Raw genomic sequence first — 25,132 nt, 5'->3', positions numbered from 1 at the left:
ATTGTCGCGGGTGGTTCTGGGTAAATGTCGTCAGTCACTCCTTCCGCTGGGAAAGCAACGGCAGACAAGCATTTCGTGCCTTTTTTCCCTGGATTGCCCTGGCAGATGCCATAGCATGGCAATCATGGAGCCTGTTTAGCCTTTTGTGACTGTCACCGTATGTGTACTAGATGCCGCTCACAGAGGCGATTCAGCAGCGCTACACAGCAGCATGCTTTTGCTTTTGCATGATAGCAGAGATGGTTACCAGCCATATTGTACCATCTACCATGCCATAAATTGGTAATAAGATGATCGTGGCTACCTGTCCTTTTGCACTGCACCATCTGTTGCTGTCATAAGTGCCCCTGGCTGCTCTTAGCCAGGGGCGCAAAAGCCAAAATTGGGAATGACTCCCTGAGTCAATCCCTCCTTTTTGGTATCTAAAAATAGAATCAGTCCTGCCTAGAATATGGGCAAGTGTACTAGAGAACCACTGTATCATAGAACCAGAGAGCACAGCTGCTCTGTGTCAGATCCTGCAGAAATTATGAGCTGTATGCTATTCACAGGGGGTGCTCCTGCAACAACCCCACCTGTTGATTCCGTTCTTCTCCCAGCCTTCCTGGGCTACCGTAGCATTGTCCCCCCACTTGTGTGATGAAGTAATAAAGAATGCAGGAATAAGACACAGTGACTTGTTAGTGAGATATGAGTGGAAGGCAGCCTCCAGCTGCTATGATAGTCCAGACAGGACAGTAAGGAGTGTGTAGGAGAGGAGCCCAGCATCCCTCTGCTAGTCCAGGGGCAATTGAATCTTTTCTTTACACATGAAGGGTGGGGGCTGATGGAGCTCAGCCCCCTGTTGCTATGATGACGATGGTTATCAGCCATACTGTACCATCTACCACGAAAAATTAGGACCAGGCGCCCTTGATTGACCTTACCGATGCTAGTCGGCATGGTTACCAGTCCTTTTGCACTGCCCCATGTGCCAATAGGCTGATGATGAGGACGGGTACCAGTCATTTTGTACCATCAGCCATCCATAGCGTGGGGGGAGCAAGGATGTTGGTGTTGAGTGCTGCACCATCGCGTCTATCTGCAGCATTCAGTAAAGATAGGGTGACATGTAAAAGAGTCAAGAGAGGATTGTTTTCCCTTTCACTTCTGGGGGTGGGTGGGGGGGTGCGTAAATTGCCTAGCTATGCCCTGAGCCACCGCGGACACTGTTTTTGACCCTAGAAGCATTTGGAGCTCAGCCAAGAATGCAAATGCTTTTCAGAGACTGCAGGAACTGTGGGATAGCTTGAGTCCTCCAGTCCATGAGCGTCCATTTGATTCTTTGGCTTTCCGTTACGCTTGTCACGCAGCAGTGCGCTGAGTCCCTGCTATGGCATCTGTCTGAAGATTTTTTAAAAATGATTTTGAATTTCGTCTTCTGTAACGGAGCGCTGATAGAACAGATTTGCCTGCCCTTACAGCGATCACGTCCGCATCGTCCACACTCTTTCTTTATTTTGATTTTTAACTGCATCACCACACGTGCTGATCGGAGCTCCACGCTGGGCAAACAGGAAATATTCAAAAGTTCGCGGGGCTTTTCCTGTCTACCTGGCCACTGCATCCGAGTTCAGATTGCTGTCCAGAGCGGTCAGTGGTGCACTGTGGGATACCGCCCGGAGGCCAATACCGTCGATCTGCGGCCACACTAACCCCAATCCGATATGGTAATACCAATATTAGCGCTACTCCTCTCGTTAGGGAGGAGTACAGAAACCGGTTTAAAGAGCCCTTTATACCGATATAAAGGGCCTCTTAGTGTGGACGGGTGTGGCATTAAATCGGTTTTACGCTCCTAAAACCGGTTTAAACGCCTAGTGTAGACCAGGCTTAAGTCTAGTAATTATTAAAATGAGACTTCAAATCCTCTGCAACAACTCTCCTCATTCATATCAAATTAACAAAAATGTGCTCAGTAGCCTATGCCAATCCAGTATTTTATTTTTATATATATATATATGTATATATATATATATATACACACACACACACACACGAAATATCATAAAGCAATTCACCTATTAATGAAGATAACATTTGCAAAAGCACTTAAGTGACTTAGGCGTCTAGGTTCCATTTTCAAAAGTGATTTAGGCACTTTGGCTCCTAAATCCTAAGGATTTTCAACAAAACACAGGGCTTGTCTACACAGGGATACTGTGCACCAAGCTATAGTGTGAATCAGCTTGCTTGCACAGTAACTCACCATGTGAATACTGCTATAGAGCAGTGAAAGTCCACTAAACTGCATCCTTGGACTTCAATTGCACCGTAACACAGTCCACACTGCAAGTAATGCACAGCGGTTGGTACACTGTAGACAGGCTGTTAAGTTCCAAATGGTTCATATTTTCAAAGGCACTTTGGTGCCTAATGATGCGGATATGCAGCTAAGCAATTTAGATGCCTAATTCCAAATTACAATGGAAATCTGGCATATACCCTGTGTAGGTGTTTGTTAAAGCCCCACTAGATGCCTAACTGCATCTTTAGGTACCAAAAGAACTGAAAATCTAGTGTCTAGGTCACTTCTGAAAATTTTATCCACTGTTCTAACACTGCCTCACTCTGAAAATATTTCTAGAAACTGCAAATAGTATTTAAAGATGTTAAAACAGCTTGTTTTTTCACATTCACACAGGTAAGCTGTCACTCATTCCATTTTGATCAGGTGACAAAGTCAATAAACGTGGAATATTCACTACTAAAAAAAACAAAACAAAAAACCACCACCACAAATCCCTTCCCTCCCAAGTAAACAATTCAAGGTAGGCAGCATTTACAACTCCACCTTCGGAAGCTATCAACCAAATTTACAAAGAAAATAGGCCCTATGCCCTTATATGGGAATTGCCATCCTGGATCAGATTCACGATTCACCTAGCTGCATATCCTGTCTCCAGAAGTGGCCAGCACCCCATACTTCAAAGGAATGTACAAAAAAAAACCACTAGGTATATGTGGGGTCATCCTGCCCCTCAAAGGTCTTATCTTAATACTTGTAGTTAAGAGATTGATATATGTCCTAGAACAGAGTTTATTGTCTCCTTCTGTCCTTCATTAGCAGTAACTATTACAAAGTACCACATAAACATCCAATCCATCTGAGCCTTACTAAATTATTAGGCTTAAAAATCATCCTGTTCCAATTTTTCCATAATTTAAGTACTGTGTGAAAAGTATTGGTTTTATCAGTTTTAAATTTACCACCCTTACATTGTGCTGAACGTCCATCCCCTTGGTGCTTGTGTTTTGAGACAGGAAGAACAGAAGTTCCCAATCTTTCTTCTATAGACTTTCTCTTGTCTCCTTTCTGACAAACAACAGGTATCTTTCTACTCTCTTCATAAATGTTTTTCCATGTCCCTAATCATTTTTGCCCCCTCTAATTCTCAAATTTCCTTTTAGATACAGGGTCTGCAGTACTAAAGCCGTACTACTGATTTACATAATGACATTCTGTTTTTCATATTATTCTTCATCCCACTCCTTATGCATCCTAATATTTTGTTTACTTTTTTGACTGAAACTACACATTGAGCAAGCCTTCAATGAGCTGAGATTATATAATTAATTTAGAACTCTATAAAAGTGCATTACTACCACCAATCCTTCCCCTCCAACATGCATTACTTGGCATTTATCAACACTGAATTTTGTCTGCCATGTTGCCCAATTATCTACTGTGGTTAAGTCCCTCTGAAGTTCACCAAAATCCTCTCTGGGCTTGCAAGCTAACCTTTCATGACAAAACATCTGTAAACTCAAACAACTGTAAGATTCCCGTTTTCCAGGCAACAGTAAGACCAACATAAAAAACGCAATTTTAGTAGTATTTAATTCAACCTTATCATAAGAAGTCACATAAAAAAGAACTATGTGAAGCTGCTCTGCCCAACTCCCTTTGAGCTCACATCAGGGAAGGATGACAGGAAACAATATTAAAAGATTACACATATTAAACAAACACTAATTGGTGGGCAAAACAGAATTCACAACAGGCATACTCAATAGCTAAATGGAACTGGTAATTGGACATATGAGCAAATAAAATATGCAGGTAAGAAAAATGATGCAGTTTAACCATTCCCACCAGCTTTTCTTTCTAATATTCCACTATTGAACAGCATCCTATTATACACTCGTAGCAAAATCACTGAAGTCATTAAATTCTAAAAGCTATTATTACTGAAGTATTCTGTCCACAATCTTAATATACAGACTGACAATCAATCAATGCCACAAAACATTGCAGCCAAGAGCTAAGCAAGATTTCAAAAAAGAACAAAATATTTATATGGAGGATGAAAATATCCAGTTATATTACATGGAATTGAAAAAATAAATGTTTGGAAGTAATATAAACCCTCATAAATCAGAGAATAAGCCAACTTCTAACTGAGGGAGTTAAAAAGAAATTTCTATGGGTAGCTTATTTCCAAGTGACCACCCTCAGATTTTCTTGCAGTCCTCTGAAGCATCTAGTACCCACCACCGTCAGAGAAGATACTTGCCTAGATAGATACTGGTCTGACCTGATATGACAATTACTATGTTCCTAATAACTTGTCATAAAGTAAAAGGATCCAGCTGAGAAAGGGTTAAATTAATGTTGATGAATAAAACTGTAAAAGATGTGCCATGTAGACTATGTAATTACACATGAAAAATTATCAGGATCACTTGCCTTTGGAAGCTTGAGGGGTGGCTCTTTGGACTCCTCCTCTTCATCACTATCTGAATCCCCACTCTGCACAGTGTTCTTTGAAGCCAAAGTTAAGGATGCTTCTTTTTTCTGCCACTCCAAAACACAATGGCGGACATTGCAGTAAACATTAAAAGCTGAAGGGTTGCTGTGTAATTTGATATCCGGTATGGTTATTGTACTCTCCAAGTTTTCTGTCTGAAAAACAATAAGATTTTATTTTTGGTTGAAAGTTAATTCTTCATTTATAAAGTTTATTACTTTTCAAATTTCACTAAAGAGAAATATCAAAGTCTCACTATCTCTTTACCCAGACAATGGTAAAAAGTGGGCTAATATTTTATTTTTTCAAGTATGGATGACCAGAACTCCATATGGCAGAGAAAAGCAGCACATCATTCATAATACACAGTGATATGCATGCTGGTGAAACTTGTTTATCTTTCTTTATCATAACCCTAAATAACACACAAGTCTTCAAATTAGGAGATTTTACACTACACCATATGCTGCATAATCTAGCAATAACAGGAAAACCACATAATAGGATTTCAGAATCAACTGAGTAAGACATGTTTTTTACTTTTTATATTTAAATGTAATTCATACAACACTGGCATACATTTGGGAATCTACCTCATGAAAACAAGCAGGAGACCCTGGAGAAGTGTTAACCTAAACAGTGGCACAGAAGAACAAATTTAAACACTAAAACGTGATTACAGTCAGAAAGCTGACTGCAGAAAAGGCACATTCATGCTAAGCAGATGAGATCCCTGTGTGTGTATTCAAAAAAAAAAATTCTGACAAAAGTTCATTTTTACTACTGTGACAAAGTTCCTCCTGTGCCTTGGTGGGTCCTGCGCTTTCTGATGGATTTGCTCACCTCAGAGGTTCAGAGCAGCCCTTAGTGATGATAAAAAGGGTGCGGGGGGAAGGCCATGGGGAAGTAGCCCAGGGAGTTGTAGCTATCACACAGCTGCTACAGGAGACATAGACAGCTGCTATCCACAGGGCCCTGGGCTGGAACCCAGTGTAGAGCCTCCTCCCAGCACCTTCTTTATTGTCACCGCAGGACCTTCCTCCTGAAGCCTGATAATGGCTTGTTCTCCTCAGTCCTCCAGCAGCATGTCTTCTTACTCCCTGTTCCTTCTGCACCCCTCACTAACTGTTGGAAGGTCCTTTTCAAACCAGGTGTCCTGATTAGCCTGCCTGCCATAATTGATTCTAGTAAGTTCTTAATTGGCTCCAGGTGACTTAATTAGCTTGCCTGTCTTAACTGGTTCTAGCAGGTTCCTGATTGCTCTAGGGTAGCCCCTGTTCTGGACACTCAGGGAACAGAAAACTATTCATCCAGTGGCCAATATATTTGCCTTCTAGAAGACTTGGTTATCCAGGTCCTGTGGATCCTCCCCTTAGGTTGGGGGGAGGTCCTTTGGCAGGGCTACCAATAAGACCGGACTCCTGCACCCAACGGGTCTGGGTCTGTCACACTAGCTCTTACTCATTAGAGCTGCAGAGCAAATATAAACAGAGGAAAGCCAAAAAAATTTCCTGAGTCATACACTAAACAGAATGTTAACTATGTTCCAACAAATCCTAGAGAACAGAGACTGATTTTGAGATCCCACTTTGCAACTGCCAAGCCAGAAGTTAAAGCCATCATCATTTTACCAACTAGCTTTGCAAATTTGATATGGAAGTCACTGAGACATGAACATGACAACACGCAATGCCAGTTTTCAGAGCATAACTGCTTTAATAAAAATACTTGAAAAAAATAGACACATCTGTTCTGCCCAGATTGTCATGTTTCATTCAAAATAAAACAAGCTCCAGACTCAAAACAAAAATGTAATTTCTACAGAATCAGGAAGTTAAATAGCATAAAAATTTAATAAAATATACTTCTGCTGTATACACACACATACACACATTCAGAGATTGTTGCAATGATTTATAAACCAAATATACATTCACCTCAGTTTTCAGCCCTAAAGCTGAATAAACTGGCCTTAATTATACAAATTAAGAGCAATTGACTTCATAAGCAATGCTTCCTCTCCTACTGCAAAACAATTGTAGGGCACATATCAAGGTTCTTTGGAGAATCTTCCGCATAAAGCCTTGTTTACTTCATTAATGTCAAATGTTATTGCAATGCAGCTACTGTACAATAAATTTTAACATCTGCATATTTAAACTCATTGTCATTAGAATTGCATGTGGCTTTGATCTATATATGTTGCAGTACCCAACTCTCTTTATAACTAGGTGGCCAAGTCATCTTACCTTCATTCAGGTAACTTCAGAAGTCAACCCTTTTAGCACTAGACTAAGTATTACAGGCTGTTTTCCTGCATCTTTACAATGAGCTGACCAACTTTCAGGAATTGTCTCTTGTCCTACTTTCAGTATTAAGCATTATGTTATTTGATAGTTTAGGTTTCAAATCTTAAGTATTCCAACCCATCTGTCCTTCTGCATTGAGCTAACACTGCCTCATTCTTCAGAGATACTCAAACTAGAACCCCATCGATACAGGAGAGAGCTGATGGCAGAGTATTTTCCATGAAAGATCATTCAGTTGGGAGAGGCAGTGTGGTGCAATGGGCTGGGACTCGGAGACTTGAGTTCTAGTCCTGATTCTGCCACTGACCTCCTGTTTGACCATGGGTAGATCCCTTCACCTTGTTGTGCCTCTATTTCCTCTCCCACATGCCATCTTGTCTATTTGGACTGTAAGCTCTTCGGGACAAGGACTGTTTTGTATTGTGTTTGTAGAGTGCATAACAAAATGGAGCCCCAACACTTTACTGTGATAAACGTAAATAATTTTAAGAATAATCCACTTGGTCCTAAATTTATTAATCTTGAGGACATACTATAAAAGTCTAACTTTTAGAGCAGGAGTTCAATGAGGACTGGAGGGCTAGGGGTGCAGCTCTGTTGAGAAATTGAAAGGAGATGTTGATTCAGTTGCCATTATGTTTTTATGTCTGGTAGCTATATACATAAAGGTGCTCATATTCATAATCACTGTATAAACAGCAGCAAAGATGCCAAAAAACAGATATAGGTGAAAAAATGCCACCACACAATTCATTAAAGACCTGATAATCATAATGTCTATGACGTATGCTAAAAATCACCTATCAAAAATGTTAATAGCCAGTCTGGCTCAACAAGGTCTGAAAATGAAGGTTACTTACTTGTAGCCAGAGTTCTTCGAGAGGGCTCTGCATATTCATAGTTATGGATATTGCACCACCTAATGGCATCCAAAAATAAAACCTTCTCCAAGCAATAACTGTTCGAGTGCTCCTGTGCCCTCTCCTATACCTCCCCTCAGTGTCTCTGAAAGTTCCAAGGCTACATAGAGGGTGCAGTGCCCTTTACCACCTCAGATTCTCCACTGCCAACCCAGAGATTAAAAAAAGAGCACTCAGACAAAGTGAAAGGCAGGTGGAAGTGTGACTATGCAGATTCATCTTGAAGAACTCTGGTTACAAGTAAACAATCTTCATCTCTTCAAGTGGTTCTACATCCCACTCATGGGATTGTTCAGCAGTGCTGAAAATAACCTAGAGGAGGGAACAGAGTCCCAGTTAAATAGAGACTGAAGCACCACTTTACCAAATCTAGCATTAGCCTCTATGGCCAAGTTAAGAGCATAATGCTTAGAAGAGTGTGTACAGAGGACCAGGTCATAGCCCCGCACATTTCAGTAACTGAAACTTGCTTAAGGTAAGCAAGAGAAGCTGCCACAGCTGTAGAAGAATGTGATCATGCTGACATAGGTACAGGAATTTGTTAATGTATAACATTCAACAATACATTTTTAATCCTTCTAGTGTCTGGAAATATATGCTAAGACTCATGTGGTTACAGGTAAAACAGAAATAATCTAGATGATTTTCAAAAACTAAAATATCTAAATCTAAATATGCAAGAGCATTCTTGCATCCAAAATACACAAAGCAGATTCCCCTTTATTAATATACAGCTCTGGGAAAAATACCAGCAAATTAATTGTCTCATAGGAAAATCAGACACCACTTTTGGCAAAACCCTGGGATCAGGCCTAAGAACCACCTTATCTTTTTGAAAAGGCACCAATGGTGGTTCAGCCATTATGACATTTAATTTGCTCACTCTTCTGGCTGAGGTTATGGCAATAATGAAAGCCATTTTAAGAGATAAACAATACAATGAACAATCAGACAAGGATTCAGAAGGTGAGTTCCTAAGTGAAGCTGAAACCAAATTAAGAGCCTAAGTAGGGACAGGATTTTTTTTAAAGGGGGACACAGATCAGATAACCATATTATGCGCAAATAGAAATCTACCATCAACTAAATGTCAAAGATGAGTTAGAAAACCCTTCAATTTTAAGTCTATTAACTACTCTAAAATACAAAGTATAGAAGCTGAGACTACTACTAAGATTTTTGCCTCACCCAAGGCACCAATCCTACACCAACAAGGAACATGACCACTCAAGAGTAGGTACGGTCAAAGTCCAATTGCCCAAGCAGTCGGGTAAGGGACTGTGAATCTGATGGAAAAATCTGCCCTCTTGCTGTTGCAGCTCCCAAACCTGGGCTGCTCACAAACAGCATGCAGGTCCTACCCTGAGTGTCAGTGTTACAATATAGCCGTGATGCAGCAACTCTGACCCCAGCAGCCTATCTGCAACACACCAGCTACACTCTGGCTTCCAGCTATTGCAGCATTTCAGGCTGGGAATCTGACAAAAAGTCAACCCAAGGTGGTGTCTGAAACACTTCTGCAAGACTAAGCAAAGCCCTGCCTTCTCTTTAAGGAAATGTATTGTCATTGGAAATCCAAAGCTCCTCTTTAGATCTTGAACAGAAATACTTTCTACATGTAACTTTTCCTCCCTTTTTAGTGCGATTTCTCTTAATTTTCGTATTTTCTTTTACTTTGCTCATTCTGAATGTCAAACTGACATTGACAATTTTATTTATCTTTTTAAACATGTTTTCAGAACATTCAGATAGAATAACCGTTCACTCTCACATTCAAAAACTTCTCCTTAAAAAGGGAAAGATGAGGAGCTCCTCTAGGAAGATAGGAGAAATTAATTTTCTATGCTTTTTTTTTTTTAAATTATCATTTCTTCCCTGTACAATGGAAACTTATGATTCAGGTGGGAGGCAAACAGATTGGAGACTAAGTCCTTTACAAACAGATAGAACATATCTGGGTATAGTTCCCATTCTGAATGATCTATTTGTTCCCAACTAAGCCAGTCAGCTCTAACATTCATTTTCCCCTTAGATGTGAAGGGAGCAGGAAGAATCTGCCAAAGTCATTAGCAAGTAACCTTCTCTTTATAAGAGTGTTGACCTTGCTCCCCTTCACCTATTGATGTAGGACGTTACCGAAGTATTTGTCTGTCATGACCAGTGTCCAAATATGGGAGCACTAAGCAGTTTGTACTGTTTGTGTTCCCTTTTTGCAGCAGATCCCCAGGAAGTCCTTGACCTGGTGTGAGCATCCCATCCTTCCAGACTGGCATCTGTGGCAATAACTTCCTGACTGGTTTGCCTATCCGGAAGCCTGAATCAAATTTGCTTGAAACCCACTATCTGAGGGACTTGAGTATCTTCTTGGGTATACACCTTTGCTGATGGGTGGAAAAGAGATTGGTGAGGGAGGACAAGGGGAAGCTCTGTAGCATCCTCACATGAGCATGGGTTCATTAAAGATTAGCCACACAAGAGACTACTGATCTCAGAATAGACAATGTGTGAGAGTGGGTACTACCCAAGAGGGGCTGACCAGTTTTGATAAGATTCCTCAGTTTTTCCTGTGATATGAAAAAACTTTATAGAGAATAGCACCTATTCTCCTCTGAGGCGGGAAATCTATTGCAAAGGTGTTAAACTGATTATTCTCCCAATTTAATCACAGAGCCATGGTTCTGCAGCATCCTGACTGGTGCTGGCTATAGCTCTGACTCTGGATAAGGCTAGAAAAAGGAGGTCATCCAGGAAAGAATAGGCAAGAATTCCGTTCCTAGTATTAACACTACAGGCATTTTCATAACTATTTGCATGACTGTTGATAAACCAGAAGATAAGAGACCTGGTACTGGTAGTGCTGTTCTCTAAGAGCAAAACACAAGAAGCATCTGTTAGACAACCAAATTGGGATATGGAAGTTGACATGAATAGATCTGAAGGATGCCCTAGAGTACCCTTGTTGATAGCAATTAGTGTGGATTTAAGGTTTCCATCTTGAGTTTGTTTTTGTCATGAACCTGTTGAGATACCTTCAGACTGAGAACTGCCTTGTAACCTTTTGACTTTTTTTTTGGACTAGGAACAAGAAGATGGAGTGAATGCACTGGTTCCTCTCTGGAGAATGAACAGATTATATTCCTCCCATTCAGAGGAGATGAAGGATGGCCATTTGTACGTCTCATCTTTTCTGCATATCCTTTAGCAAGGGAAATGGGATAAATTTGCCCCAATTTGAAAAAAATCCAAAAGACTATCCCTGTTGCACTGTTTCCAAAATCCATTTGTCAAGGGTGACCACTTGTCAGAACACTGCAAACTGAAGCAGCTGCCAACTACTAATTTGGGGCTCCTCTCTACACTGGGGTTTCTGCTAGACATGCAGTTTGTTTCGAGGAATCTGAGGTTGTACCAAAGAACACACCTCTGCCACCACATGCTCCCCTGCATCCGTTTCATTTTCTTCTTAAGTGTTTCCAGTGGGATTTTCTATATTGGTCGGTGTAAAAGGACTACCCTGATATGGGATAAGACCTGTAGTCATTCCTATCCTGCTTGTTAGGAACTAAGGTCTTTCTTGATCTTTCCAACAAGTCCACTACCAGCTTATCCATAGGTTTGCCAAATAGCTTCCCCTCACAGTATTTTGAAATGGTTGAGAGCAGTTCATCTGTGGATCTCTCTTTCACTCCCAGGGCCACATGGGTCAGCATACTACCACACTATAGCTCTTGGCTCTAGCTGAGTACCAGAGGGCAATGAGGGAGACGTCAAATATGAAGTCTGCTTCTAAAGACATATTTTTCAGAGATGCAACTAGTTTAAAGGCCTTTCTATGCTTCAGAGGTATTTCAGATTGTCAATCCATGCCAGAATTCCTTTGCAAAACAAACTGATGCATCTGACAAGTCCTCAAAATGTTTCTTTCCTGCTGATTCTATTCTCCTAATCTGTGAAGTCCTTTGGCAATAGACCCCCATCTGAAAGACTGGCTGTATCAAACTAGAAGGAAAAGAGCATCAACATAAGGAAATGAGACCACATTTGATTTTTGATTGGGCACATGGTAGCACTATTTGGCCATGCTACTCTGCCTTTTGGTCTTGCCTGTAAGCTCCCTTCCCTCTTTCATAATTTTTTCAAAGGGGAGGATTTACATAGCTATATTATTCTAGCCTGGAATCAGAACTATATTGCTTAGTAGTCTCACGTTCTCTATTAGACTGGCTTTCCTCCTTCTCTCTTATAGGGATTTCCTGTGGAGGCAAACGCAATATAGATACTGTCTTTAAGCATAGTGATAAAATAATCAGTAGGAAGAAGTTTGTCATGAACCTCCTCCTCTTTATGATATAGAGCAGAATCTGACCAGGTGGGAGAGGTAATATCTTGAACATATGGATCCACATCATTTACCTTGTTTCGTGTTTTCACTTTCAATTTAGTCTTCTGTTTCCTTTTCAGTTTTTTCTTGCTTAAGATTTTCTTACTCCTGAAAAAGTGAAACATTCATGAGAATAAAAATAAAATTTTAACTGGAAACATATTTTAGTAGATACTTGGCCCTGTGGCCTCTACTACCACACCCGCACAGAAAACAGCAGCAGCACCTGGAAGGAGTTTGCTAGGGTCAAACTATGAATGTTCCAAGAGCCCTATGGGTAAGGCTGCAAGTTTGTCACAGAAGTCACGGATTCCATGCCTTTCCATGATCTCCATAACTTCGGCAGCGGCCGGTGTGGCTGGCTCCAGGGTTGCCCAAGCAGCTCAAGCAGCCCCTAAGCCAGTCGCACCAACTGCTGCTGGGACAGTCACGGGCAACCACCTCCACCCACCCACAACAGCAGGAGGAGTTTGGGTGTGGGAAGGGGCTCAGGGCTGGGTGCTGGGGCACAGGAGGGAATCAGGAGTCTGGGCGGCGCTTACCTTGGGGTATCTCCCCGGAAGTAGCAATATGTTCCTCCCTCTGCTCTTAGCCTCGCATACTGCCTCCACAGCTCCCACTGGCCACGGTTCCCAGACAATGATAGCTGCGGATCTACGAGCTTAGGGAGGGACATGTTGCTGCTTCTGAGAAGCCAGTCATGGAGCCTGCCAGCCCCTCCAACTCCCTCCAGCACCAGCTACCCATCCCTGGGCTGCTCCCCCAGCACTCGTGGCGCACCCCCCGGATCACCCCTCCCAGCACCTGCGCTCACCCCGGCCAGCATCCCCCCCAGCACTCATGGCGCCCCCTGGATCACCCCTCCCAGCACCTGTGCTCCCCCAGAACCTGTGCGCACACACACACACACACACACCCCGAGCACCCACAGCACTCCCAAGATTTAGTTAGGGGTATAGTATAAGTCATGGACAGGTCACGGGCCATGAATTTTTGTTTATTGCCCGTGACCTGTCCATGACTTTTACTAAAAACACCCGTGACTAAAACATAGCCTTACTTATGGGTATGTGATTCCCAAAGCAATCAGCACCTGCTACAGCTAATGGTGCAAAGAATGTGTCAATGATATTTAAGTTATACTTCACTATTCCACTGAATCCAGTGGGATTCTCACAGAGCTTCCAGAACAATGGCCTCTCCTCTCCCCTTTCTAAGCAGGTTTAGCTGTCACATCAAGAAAAATATCTGTTCCCTGTCCACATTAGCATTTTCACCATTGCTAGCCCTGATGGTAATGAAATGTGCAGGACAAATGATGGAAAGAATTGCAAAAAATTCTGAGTACAAACACAGCCTTTCTGTATTTCTGTCAGTATACAATGTGTACATTTTTAGTAAAATATTTAACATAAGTCAGATCCAAATCCTCCATATAGAAAAGATGGCTTTGAAAATGCATGACCAGCCAGAGACTCCAGATGGAAGGAGAAACTACAGAAGTAGCTAAAGCAGGGACTGCTGCACTGAGGAGAGAGGATAACATGGGGTCCATGAAGAACCACATCTCTTCACACCATTCCTTGGTCCCAGAACTCTGTAGGGAAGCCATCCCTATTTTGGGGATACTAGAGCTAAAATATTGGTCTGGTACCACACCCCACCACCACCATGTGGCCTGGGGAGCGGGGGGGAGGAACTGCAGGGAGGAACCAGCCAGAGACTCCAGCTAGTAGGAACAGCTACGGAAACTGTGAAAACAAGGACTTTAGGACAAGCAGAACATTTTCTACAGTTCTGACTGTACTTTCTCAGGCTTGTGCTGATTCACAGTTTGTTCCAACCCTCTCCGTCCCTCACTCCATTTTACACATCCCCCTCTGCCAGGTCTCATTCACCATTCCTTTTCCACATTGCCACTCCCCACGAAAAAAGAAGTCATGAAACTAACATGAAATTTGCTGCCATCACATAGTTCACTGTGTGTGTCTTGTCTATTTAGACTGTAAACTCCTTGGGGCAGGTGCCATCTCTTTCGGTGTCTGTACAGTGCCTAGCACAATAGGTCCTTAGGCACTACAATAATAAACGTAACATTCTTTCATGCTGCTCTTTGTTAACAAAGAGTCTTCCAATTTAGAGCACAGGATTGTTGAATAATTAAGCTAAGGGATCCTGAAATCATATAAATAAAAAATTCCCCTATGGGCACCAAAACAAAGATGAGATCATTTATCAGGATGCACTAAATACCTTATTCAGAACAAGGCTGTGAAACACACTTTCTTGAAGTCTACCCTTTGCATGCTACGCTCTACACTCACAGTAGCCAAACTCTAGAAAGAGAGAGGAGAATCTTCTCTCTTCCAGCCGCTAGAAGTTGTTGCCATCTAAAATTTGTTGCACACCCTCTAACCAGAATATGGAGCCCCAAGGAGGGTCCAGTGAAACCATCCTGCTCAAAATTCCACCACCTTCAGATTCCCAGCTGTTGGCTTGATGCTAGGATGAGATGAGAGACTCCTTATCAAGGTACTTCAATGGCTCTTGCTGGCTGGTGAATTTGTTTAAACCTTGATTACAATGATAGTTACTGCTACTGAATCTATTTGCTAATTCCATATACAACCATAATTGACTGTTCCATCAGGTTTTCTTCCAAACTAAATACATATAAATGCAATTCTCATTAAAACTGGCTCCACTGTTGCATCCAGCTCTTTAGGTAATAAGGACATGACTGCTCACACTGATGCTTACAGTAGTTTTTCCATTGGTTTTGACAGCAACAAGATTGCACCATAAATGTGCAAAGCTAGTCAAATAAATTATTGCCTCTTTAAAATAGGCACATAGGGCTTAGAAACACTGTTCACGCAAGCAAATTAGAATGTCACCTAGAATGGATGCAATTAAAGAAAAAAGTTAAGAGCCTTCTGAACATCCCTACTCCATCTTATTTCAGTTCATGGCACAATTATTATTAAAATTAGATGAGGCTCACTCACCTCATTCAAATGTCTATTTAAGTCATGCACGTAATGCTATTTTAAATTATCATCAAACCAACCAACAATGGTCCCAATCATCTCTCTCTTGATTTGAAGAATCCTGCACATATGGAGCTCCTGCTGTCAACACAGAAAGGGAACTTCAGAATTGTCAAAGGACCATCCTTCTCCAGAACCTGCAGAGTCCTCTCCATGAGGAATGAGGGGTGGAGTTAGGACAAGCTGGAGAAAATGCACATTATGGAAAAGTTACAGTTCCAGGCTACATCTCTCACCCTATTCTGAGTGGATCAGGGCAAGCATGGCTCCACAGGAGCTAAAACACCTAGCCTTGTGCCCCATACTGGGGGTACATAGGGCTGTAATGGACAAACAGTTCTCGGTTACTTCTCTACCACAGAAGTTCCATGGAGACCAAACTCCAAAGCAGAAGGGATGGAGAACAGGTAGTAGAGCACTCATACGGACAAACAGCTAGAAGAACTCCAGTCACTGTATAAGTTAAATAATTGTCTTCTTCAAGTAATGTCCCTGTGGATGCTCCACTTCAGGTGACTCCCAAGTAGTACTCAGAGGTGGTGAGTGCTTTGGAGGAGGATCTAAAACTGATTGGAAGACAGCAGTCCCAAGCACAGCATCTATGCAAGATGCACGCACTAGAGCAATGCTTTGAGAAATGTGTGGATGGAGGCCCATGTGAAAGCTTTGCAGATTTCTGAAATAGGAATGTCTTTTAGTAGGGTAACAGAAGTGGCCTGCAATCTGATGGAATGGACTATATATAGCTTTAGAAGGTAATGGAATATTGGCAGCTTCGTACCAGGAGAGAAAGTCTCTGGGGGCATGCGTGTTCCTGTAGCTCTATCTGTGACAGAAACAAATAACGGAAGAGAGGCCTGAAAGGGTCTAGTCCTATCTAAATAGGAGGACAACAGCCTTCTAACATACATGGTGTGAAGGATATCATCCTCCCTAGTCTAATGAGGTTTATGGTGAAAAACTGGGAGATGACTAGTCTGATTGATATGAAAATCCAAGATGACCTCAGGTAAGAACCACTGATATGGCCGGAGGGATACCTTGTCTTTAAAGAAAACAGTGTAGCCACTGGGTGTTAATGGAAGGTTGATAGCAGGAAGAGAGGGGATGCAAATTAGATATGGAATTGATACCCATCTCAGCTAAGCTGGTGCAATTAAGACAACCTTGGCTCCGTCCTACTTGATCTTGTTTAAGACTAAGGATGAGAAGTATTGGAGGATAGGCATATGACAGATTCTTCAACCAAGAGATGAGAAGGTACCTCCCAGGGAATGGCTACCTAGACCTCCTCTTCAGGAAAACTTTGCACACTTCATGTTGGTGACCCTGGCAAAAAACCAACCTACTTCTGGAAAACCTCAACTGAAAAATATGTTTGAGTATGGAGTTGGCAAGTTCCCACTTGTGATACTGAGACAAGCAGCTGCTGAGACCATCACCTATGGTGTTGAGGAGGCCAGATGGGTAAACAGTTGAAATAAGGATGTGGTGGGCTACACACCAGTTCCATAACTTTAAGGAAAGGGAAAAGGCTCTCACTCCCCTCATGTTTTATGTTGTACGTACTGGCCTTGCTGTCTGTCTTTACTCTGCTGGACTCTCCCTTGATCATAGGCAGGAAGTCAGATGGCAGGCATATCTGATGGCCCTCAACTCCAGAGGGTATATGGAGAGTAGATTCCTGGAATGTTCACCTGCACTGAATAGTATGCTCCTGAAGACGAGCTCTGCATCCTAGAGAGGATGCATCTGAAACTATAATGGTGGTGGAGGAGGAAGGTGGATGGGTGAAAAGGACCCACAGTAGGGACTGACTTGGGGAGAAGCCATGGGACAGAAGAGTGCTGCCTCTGACATTCAACAAAAGAGCTAGGTGCCTTGGAAAACTGTTGATGTTAGGCTGCCCAAGAATCCCAATATGGCTACTGGGAAGGATCAAAAGGAAAAGGGGGCAGCATCCCAGACGCATCATACCAGTGGGGATGTGGAACTGCTCAACACTATGTCTTGAAGTGTCCCTTAAAAGAAAAGGCTCCAGGCATATCAGACCTGGGTTTATAATTGAAGTAATTTTGAACAGAAATTAGGGAGTGAGAAAAACTGTTGTCTACTGTGGCACTCTGTACCTCAAAGCAGCACCCTGGAACTGCATATGTACTCCTATCATATAATTATGATATATTTCATAGGAGGCATGTCATGTAAGATATCATATGAAAGGCCATGATCTGCCGAAACCCATTGTTCTGTCAAAATATGTATATCACTGGTGTGTATCTAGTTATGGGATTTTACTATATGGTTGTTACTGAAACATGCTCTAAGTTTGCTAATGATATACAAAGGAGGTGATCCCCCACCCAGGAGAGTGTTCAACAACCATTAATCAGCAGGAGTTGTAATTAAGGGATTTACAATTCAATGACAGTTGCACAAGGCCCCACCAGGGGGATCACTCAACCCTATGACTCAGCAAAGCCCACCAGGACATGTCTGGCCTAGTATTTTCCAGGCACACGGACTGAGGCTATAAAATAAGGGACGGTGGCATCATGCATTGGCCTTTCTCCTCCCCCACCTATGCTGGAAAGACAAAGACTTCACCTGAGGAGACCAGTCCCAGGCTTGAGAGAAGCCTGTGTATTAAGGACTGCAACATCCAATGGGGTGAGAAATCTGCTTGATCTAATTACTGCCTAGTCTGATCATGTTTAATATTTAGACTGTGAACTTAGTTACCAAAGAAAATAAAAGTATCTCTAACCTTTTATGCCTACCACTTAAAATCTTTCTGTAGTTAAATCTGTTTTATAATTTTACCTAAAACAGTGTTTTGGTTGAAGTGCTTTGGAAATCCCAGCTCACAGTACAAAGGCTTGTGCATGTTCTCTCCACACTGAAGGAGAAGACTGGGTAATAAACTTACACTGGTCAGGCTTCTGACCAGGGCAAAACAGTACAATTCTGGGATGCAATGTTGAGGAGCTGGGGGCAATTGGTTGGCCCCTTTCTCCATGTGATTCATGAGTGACTTAGGGAACATTCATGCAATCTGTAGTCCTGGGGGAATTCTGTGCCATGGCGCATGTGCAGAAACATCCCCCCCGCAATCCCCCGCAGTTTCTCTTTGCTTTCCCACAGAAACTATTTTTTGGGGGGTAAGCAAAGAGAAGTTGCACCAGTGCTCGTTAACCCCTCCCTGGCAACAAGGGTGCATCTGTTCAGGTCAGATCAACCCCCAGAAAAAAAACTCACCCAGCCACAGGAAGCTTTGCACCTCGGGGTGAGGCGCGGGAGGGGGGAGGGAGGTCCAGGTGCGGTAGGGGGTAAGGTTCAAGGGAGGTCCGGATGGTCGGGCAGACAGGGACAGCAGCTCCCCATACAGTGACCCCTCCCCCCAGTTCTTGGCCCCATTGCTCCTCAGCCACAGGGGGAGGGATCACTGTAAGGGGAGCTGCTCCCCCTGTCCACCCAAACCCTGTGCATCTGGACCTCCCCGCACCCAACCCCACCCTCCACCGAGCCTCTCACACACACCCGTCACCTTTGTCACCTCCCCACAGCCAGAACCCCCCCCAAGCCCCTCGCACCCAAACCCCAACCCCCTGAGACTCATCCTCTGCATCAGGAGCCCCACACACCTAGACCCCTGTCACGGCGTGTGGGGGAGTCCGGCCCTGCACCCCTCTTCCTGAACTCACAGTGACTCTCAGCCAGCCAGTAAAACAGACGGTTTATTGAACAACAGGAACACAGGACACAGCCCAGCTTGTGTTCAGAGCCAGGACCCCTCAATCTGGCCTTTCTGGGGGGTTCAGGATGCTTGGATCCCAGCCTAGGATCCCCTGAAACCCACCACCCAGCTTCCAAAAAACCAACTCACTCCACTCCCCACTTCCCTTTGTCTAGCTACAGCCAGAGGTGAGACCTCCCCTCCCCCAGGCCAGGCTCATGTTACAGCTGCATACCTGTCTCTGCCTACCAAGCACACAGACAGCCCCTACTCCATCACACCTCTCCCCCCTCCGAGACTGAACTGAGCGGGGTCACTGCCCAGTGACCTGGGGAAGTTCAGGGCCTCCTCTCCGGGATAGCGCGTCCGCTATCAGGTTGGCACTTCCCTTCACGTGGACCAGGTCCATGTCATAGTCCTGCAGGAGCAGGCTCCACCTCAGGAGCTTGGCGTTGGCTCCTTTCATCTGGTGCAGCCAGGTCAGGGGAGAGTGGTCGGTGTACACGGTGAAGTGGCGCCCAAAGAGATATGGCTCCAGTTTCTTCAGGGCCCACACCATGGCCAGGCATTCCTTCTCGATGACCGCGTAGTTTTGCTCCCGGGGTAGCAACTTCTTGCTCAGGTACACGATGGGGTGTCTCTCCCCCTTTTCATCCTCCTGCATCAACACCGCCCCCAGCCCTGTGTCTGAGGCGTCGGTGAACACCATAAAGGGCTTGTCAAAGTCTGGGTTTGCCAGAACTGGGCCTCTGAGCAGAGCCTCCTTCAGTGCCTGGAGAGCCTGCTGGCACTGCTCGGTCCAGACCACCTTGTCTGGCTTCCCCTTCTTGCACAGCTCAGTGATGGGGGCGGCTATGGCACTAAAGTGGGGCACAAACCTCCGATAGTACCCCGCCATCCCAATAAAAGCCTGGACCTGCTTTTTGGTCTGGGGAGCGGGCCAGTCTCTGATCGCCTCCACCTTGGCCGGTTCCGGCTTTAGGCAGCCGCTCCCCACCCGATGGCCCAGGTACGATACTTCAGCCATCCCCACCTTGCACTTCTCAGCCTTTACGGTTAACCCAGCCTCCCGGAGTCGGTCCAGCACTTGTCTAACCTGGAACACGTGATCCTCCCAGGTCTGGCTGAAGACACAGATGTCATCAATATACGCCACAGCAAAACTCTCCATCCCCCTCAGTAGCTGATCCACCAGGCGCTGGAAGGTGGCCGGCGCTCCCTTGAGGCCGAAGGGCAGGGTCAGAAACTCATAGAGCCCCAGAGGGGTGATAAAGGCCGATTTCAGCCTGGCATCTGCGTCCAGCGGCACTTGCCAGTAGCCCTTTGTAAGATCCATGGTGGTGAGGTACCGAGCGCCTCCTAGCTTGTCTAGGAGCTCGTCAGGCCTTGGCATGGGGTAGGCATCAGATACGGTGATGGCATTAAGCTTTCGATAGTCCACGCAGAACCGGATCGACCCGTCCTTCTTGGGGACCAGCACCACTGTGGAGGCCCAGGGGCTGGCGGACGGCTGGATCACCCCTAAAGCCAGCATGTCCCTGACCTCCCTTTCCAGGTCCTGGGCAGTCTTCCCGGTAACCCGAAAAGGGGAGCAGCGTATCGGGGTGTGTGCCCCAGTCTCCACCCGGTGGACGGTCAAATTAGTGCGCCCAGGCCGGTTGGAAAACAACTGTCGGTACAGTTGCAGCACCCCTCTGATCTCAGCATGCTGGGCTGGGGTCAGCTGATCTGAGAGGGGAATCGCCTCCAGGGGGGAACCAGCCTTTGTCCCTGGGAATAGATCCACTAGAGGGTCATCCCCCGGCTCCTCCCAGTGGCGACACACGGCCAACACCATATTCCCCCTGTCATAATATGGCTTTCATCATATTCACATGGTACAACACCCGGCAGTGATGAGCCCGGTTCGACAGCTCCACCACATAGTTTACCTCATTTAGTTGCTTGACAACCTGAAGGGCCCTTCCCCAGGCAGCCTGGAGTTTGTTTTTCCTCACGGGGATGAGAACCATCACTTGGTCCCCGGTGCGAAGGCGCAGGCCCGCGCCGTGCGGTCATAACCAGACCTTCTGCTTCCTCTGGGCTCGGGCCAGATTCTCCCTGGCCAGGCCCATGAGCTCGGTAAGTCTTTCCCGGAAGGTCAGGACATACTCCACCACCGACTCTCCATCGGGAGCGGCCTTCCCCTCCCATTCGTCTCTCATCAGGTCCAGGGGCCCCCTTACCCGCCTTCCATATAACAGTTCGAAAGGCGAAAACCCAGTAGACTCCTGAGGTACCTCCCTGTATGCAAACAGCAGGTGAGGTAAGTACTTGTCCCAGTCCTGTGGGTGCTGGTGCATGAATGTTTTTAGCATCATCTTTAGCGTCCCGTTGAACCTCTCCACCAGCTCGTTGGTCTGGGGGTGGTACGCTGAGGCCCAGCTGGGTCGGACCCCACATTTCTCCCACAGGGACTGGAGCAGGTTCGACAAGAAGTTGGACCCCTGGTCCGTTAAGACTTCCTGGGGGAACCCCACCCGGCTGAAAAATGGTCAGCAGCGCATCCGCCACGGTGTCTGCTTCGGTAGAGGACAAGGCCACCGCCTCGGGGTATCGAGTGGCGAATCTACCACCACCAGGATGTGTTTCTTCCCTGACCTCACCGGGTCGCCTTGCTGAGAGGTCCCACCATGTCCATGGCCACCTTTCTGGAAAGGCTCTTCTATGATGGGCAAAGGCCTCAGAGCTGCTTTCCCCTTGTCCCGGGCCTTCCCCACCTGCTGGCAGGGGTCACAGGATTGGCAGTACTGCCGGACATGGGTAAAGACCCCAGGCCAGTAAAAGTTCTGTAGCAGCCTCTGCCTGGTGCGCCGGATTCCCTGGTGCCCGGCGAGGGGGATGTCATGGGCCAGGTACAGGAGCTTGTGGCGAAACTTCTGGGGAACCACCAGCTGCCTCCTAATCCCCCATGACTCCACCTCCCCGGGGGGAGCCCATTCTCGGTACAGGAACCCCTTCTCCCACAGAAACCTCTCCTTGCAACCTCTCCTCATGGTCTGTGCTGCATTGAGGTCAGCCCGGTCCCTGGGCTTCTGCAAGGAGGAATCTTTCTGCACCTCGGCCTGGAACTCAGCAGCTGGGACAGGGATGGGGCCCTGCTCTCTCTCCCCGGCTGGGTCTGAGGCCGCAGCCTCTCTGGGTCGTGTCTCTGGGCGTTCCTTCCCCACCAGGCACTCGGGCAGAGTACTTTCCCCGTTGTCAGGGTGCAGAGCCCTGCGCCGACGCTGACTACGGGTCACAATCAGGGTACCCCGGGCATTGCCTGGCCAGGTCTCGAGGTCCCCCCACATTAGCACCTCTGTGGGCAAATGGGGGTGCACTCCCACATCCTTGGGTCCCTCCTTGTCCCCCCACTTCAGGTGCACCCTCGCCATGGGCACCTTGAATGGGGTCCCGCTCACGCCCATCAGGGACAGGTAGGTATCAGGCACCATCCGATTTAGGCCCACCACCTCGGGCCGGGCCAGCGTCACCTCTGCGCCTGTGTCCCAGTACCCAGTGACCTTCTTCCCATCCACCTCCAGGGGAACAAGGCACTCGCTCCGGAGGGGCAGCCCCGTGGCCACCCTGTAGCAGAACCTTGTGTCCGGAGCATCCAGCCCCCCAGGGGCGCTGACCTGGGGCCCTCCTCCCTCCTTCCCAGGTGGGACGCTGCCAGCCCCCCTCTCTTGGGCATGTTGCCCCTCCTCCGATTGGGTCTGTACCCAGTCAACCCTCGGCGGTTTGGGTCTGCTCGGTCTGTCTCTGAGCTTGGGGCACTGGGCCCGTATGTGGCCTTGCTGGCCACAGTGGAAGCAGCCCATGTCTCGTGGGTCCCCTCGAGGGGGTCGGGTGGATCTGACGCTGGACGTTCCCCTTTTGTGGGGGTTCTCCAAAGGGCCCCGCTGGGAGGTCCCGTGGTGACTCTCTCTCTGCGTTGAGGCAGGCCTGCTCCCTCGAGACTCCTCCCTGCCATCCCCCACCCGACTGTCCACATATTGGTCGGCCAGTCGGCCTGCGTGCTGCGGGTTCTCCAGCTTCTGGTCCATCAACCACCGCTTCAGGTCGGCTGGGCACTGCTCATACAGGTGCTCCAGTACGAATAGGTCAAGCAGGTCCTCTCTAGTCTGGGCCCCGGCTGTCCACTTGCGGGCATATCCCTGCGCCCGGTTGTCCAGTTGCAGGTATGTGACCTCCCGGGTCTTACGTTGACCCCGGAACCTCTTCCGGTACATCTCCGGGGTCAGCCCAAACTCGCGGAGCAGGGCCTCTTTGAACAGGTTGTAGTCCCGCGCCTCCTCCCCTTTCATTCGGCTGTACACCTCCACGGCGGTGGGGTCCAGTAAGGGGGTGAGGCACCGGACCCTGTCTGCAGGGTCAACCTGGTGCAGCTCGCAGGCATTCTCGAAGGCCGTCAGGAAGGTGTCTATGTCCTCCCCCTCCTTACGCGGGGCCAGGAAGTTCTTATCGAAGCTCTTTGTAGGCTTGGGCCCCCCCTCACTCACCGCAGCCGGGGCCTCCCTGCTTTTCAGCTGGGCCATGGCCAGCTCATGTTTGCGCTGCTTCTCCCTGTCCTCGTATTCGCGTTGCTTCTCCTTCTCCCTTTCCTCGAATTCGCGTTGCTTCTGCTTCTCCTCCAGCTCACGCTGGCTTTGTCTCTCCTCCAGCTCACGCTGGCTTTGTCTTTCCTCATATGCCCTCTGTTCCTTACGCTCCTCCATCTCTTTCAGTTGTATCTCTCTCTCCAAGTCCAGCCGCCTGCGCTCCCCGGAGGCTGAGCGTCGCCGGGACGATCCTCTGCTGGCCGGGGGGGTCACGGTACCCCCCGTAGCTGGGCTTCTCCCCCCCCTCCCCCTAGGCCTAGGGGTGGGGGGTCTCGAGGAGCCCTCAGCGGCCGGCTGACCACTCCCAGCGGGTCCAGACACTGGTGCCTGCGCTGCATCTGCCCGGCTGCTTCCCTCAGAGACAGGGACTGGTTCATTCCTGCGATCTCCCTCCTCCAGCCGGGCAATCAGCTGGGCCTTGGTGAGCTTCCCACAGCGCAGCCCCCTCTGCTTGCACTGCTCCACCAGCTCACACTTGCGCTGCGTGGCATACATCTTCCTGCTGGCCGCTCACAGGCCGGGGTGCTCACCGCTCCCCACGGGTTCCAGGGGGACCCCTAGTGTGCCAGTCCTTCAGGTCACTGCCAGGGTCGAGCTGCAGCCTCCTCCGCCCCTGGGATCGCTCGCTGTAATCCCCCGGGAGACCCTGTTACTGCAAAGTCCTTCTCTCTGGTCACACTCTCCCTGGGGTGAATCGCCCCTTCGTTTTACTGCTCCCCAGTCACTTACTGCAGGAAGCGCCGTCCGCGGGGTGCAGTCGATCCCACCTCTGCCACCAGTTGTCACGGCGTGTGGGGGAGTCCGGCCCTGCACCCCTCTTCCTGAACTCACAGCGACTCTCAGCCAGCCAGTAAAACAGACGGTTTATTGAACAACAGGAACACAGGACACAGCCCAGCTTGTGTTCAGAGCCAGGACCCCTCAATCTGGCCTTTCTGGGGGGTTCAGGATGCTTGGATCCCAGCCTAGGATCCCCTGAAACCCACCACCCAGCTTCCAAAAAACCAACTCACTCCACTCCCCACTTCCCTTTGTCTAGCTACAGCCAGAGGTGAGACCTCCCCTCCCCCAGGCCAGGCTCATGTTACAGCTGCATACCTGTCTCTGCCTACCAAGCACACAGACAGCCCCTACTCCATCACAACCCCCACCCAACTGAGCCTCAACCTGCTGCATCCTGACCCCCATGCCACCAAGCCCCACTCCCCCAGCAGCCAGATCTCCTCACTGAGCCCTAACCACCTTCACCTGGACTTCCCTGAAAGTACCATTATTACCCTGAACCCAGAACCCGCCAACAACGCCCTCTGTATCCAGATCC

General features: G+C 47.0%; 1 protein-coding gene across 5 annotated transcripts in view; it reads right to left on the bottom strand.

Annotated features, from left to right (window-relative positions):
• MYCBP2 (MYC binding protein 2) overlaps positions 1-25,132 on the bottom strand; it is a 415,400-nt gene that overhangs the window by 363,876 nt on the left and 26,392 nt on the right. For all 5 annotated transcript variants that reach the window (XM_045011267.1, XM_045011270.1, XM_045011275.1 and 2 more), the window contains 2 exons: positions 12,433-12,508; positions 4,730-4,945 (listed from right to left, as the gene is read on the bottom strand). In XM_045011267.1, coding sequence (XP_044867202.1) covers positions 4,730-4,945; positions 12,433-12,508 — 292 coding nt within the window. The remainder of the gene's footprint in view (positions 1-4,729; positions 4,946-12,432; positions 12,509-25,132) is intronic.

Source organism: Mauremys mutica, chromosome 1 (assembly GCF_020497125.1).
Source record: "Mauremys mutica isolate MM-2020 ecotype Southern chromosome 1, ASM2049712v1, whole genome shotgun sequence".
NCBI classification, from domain to species: domain Eukaryota; kingdom Metazoa; phylum Chordata; order Testudines; family Geoemydidae; genus Mauremys; species Mauremys mutica.
This window is presented reverse-complemented; position numbering and strand designations above follow the sequence as displayed.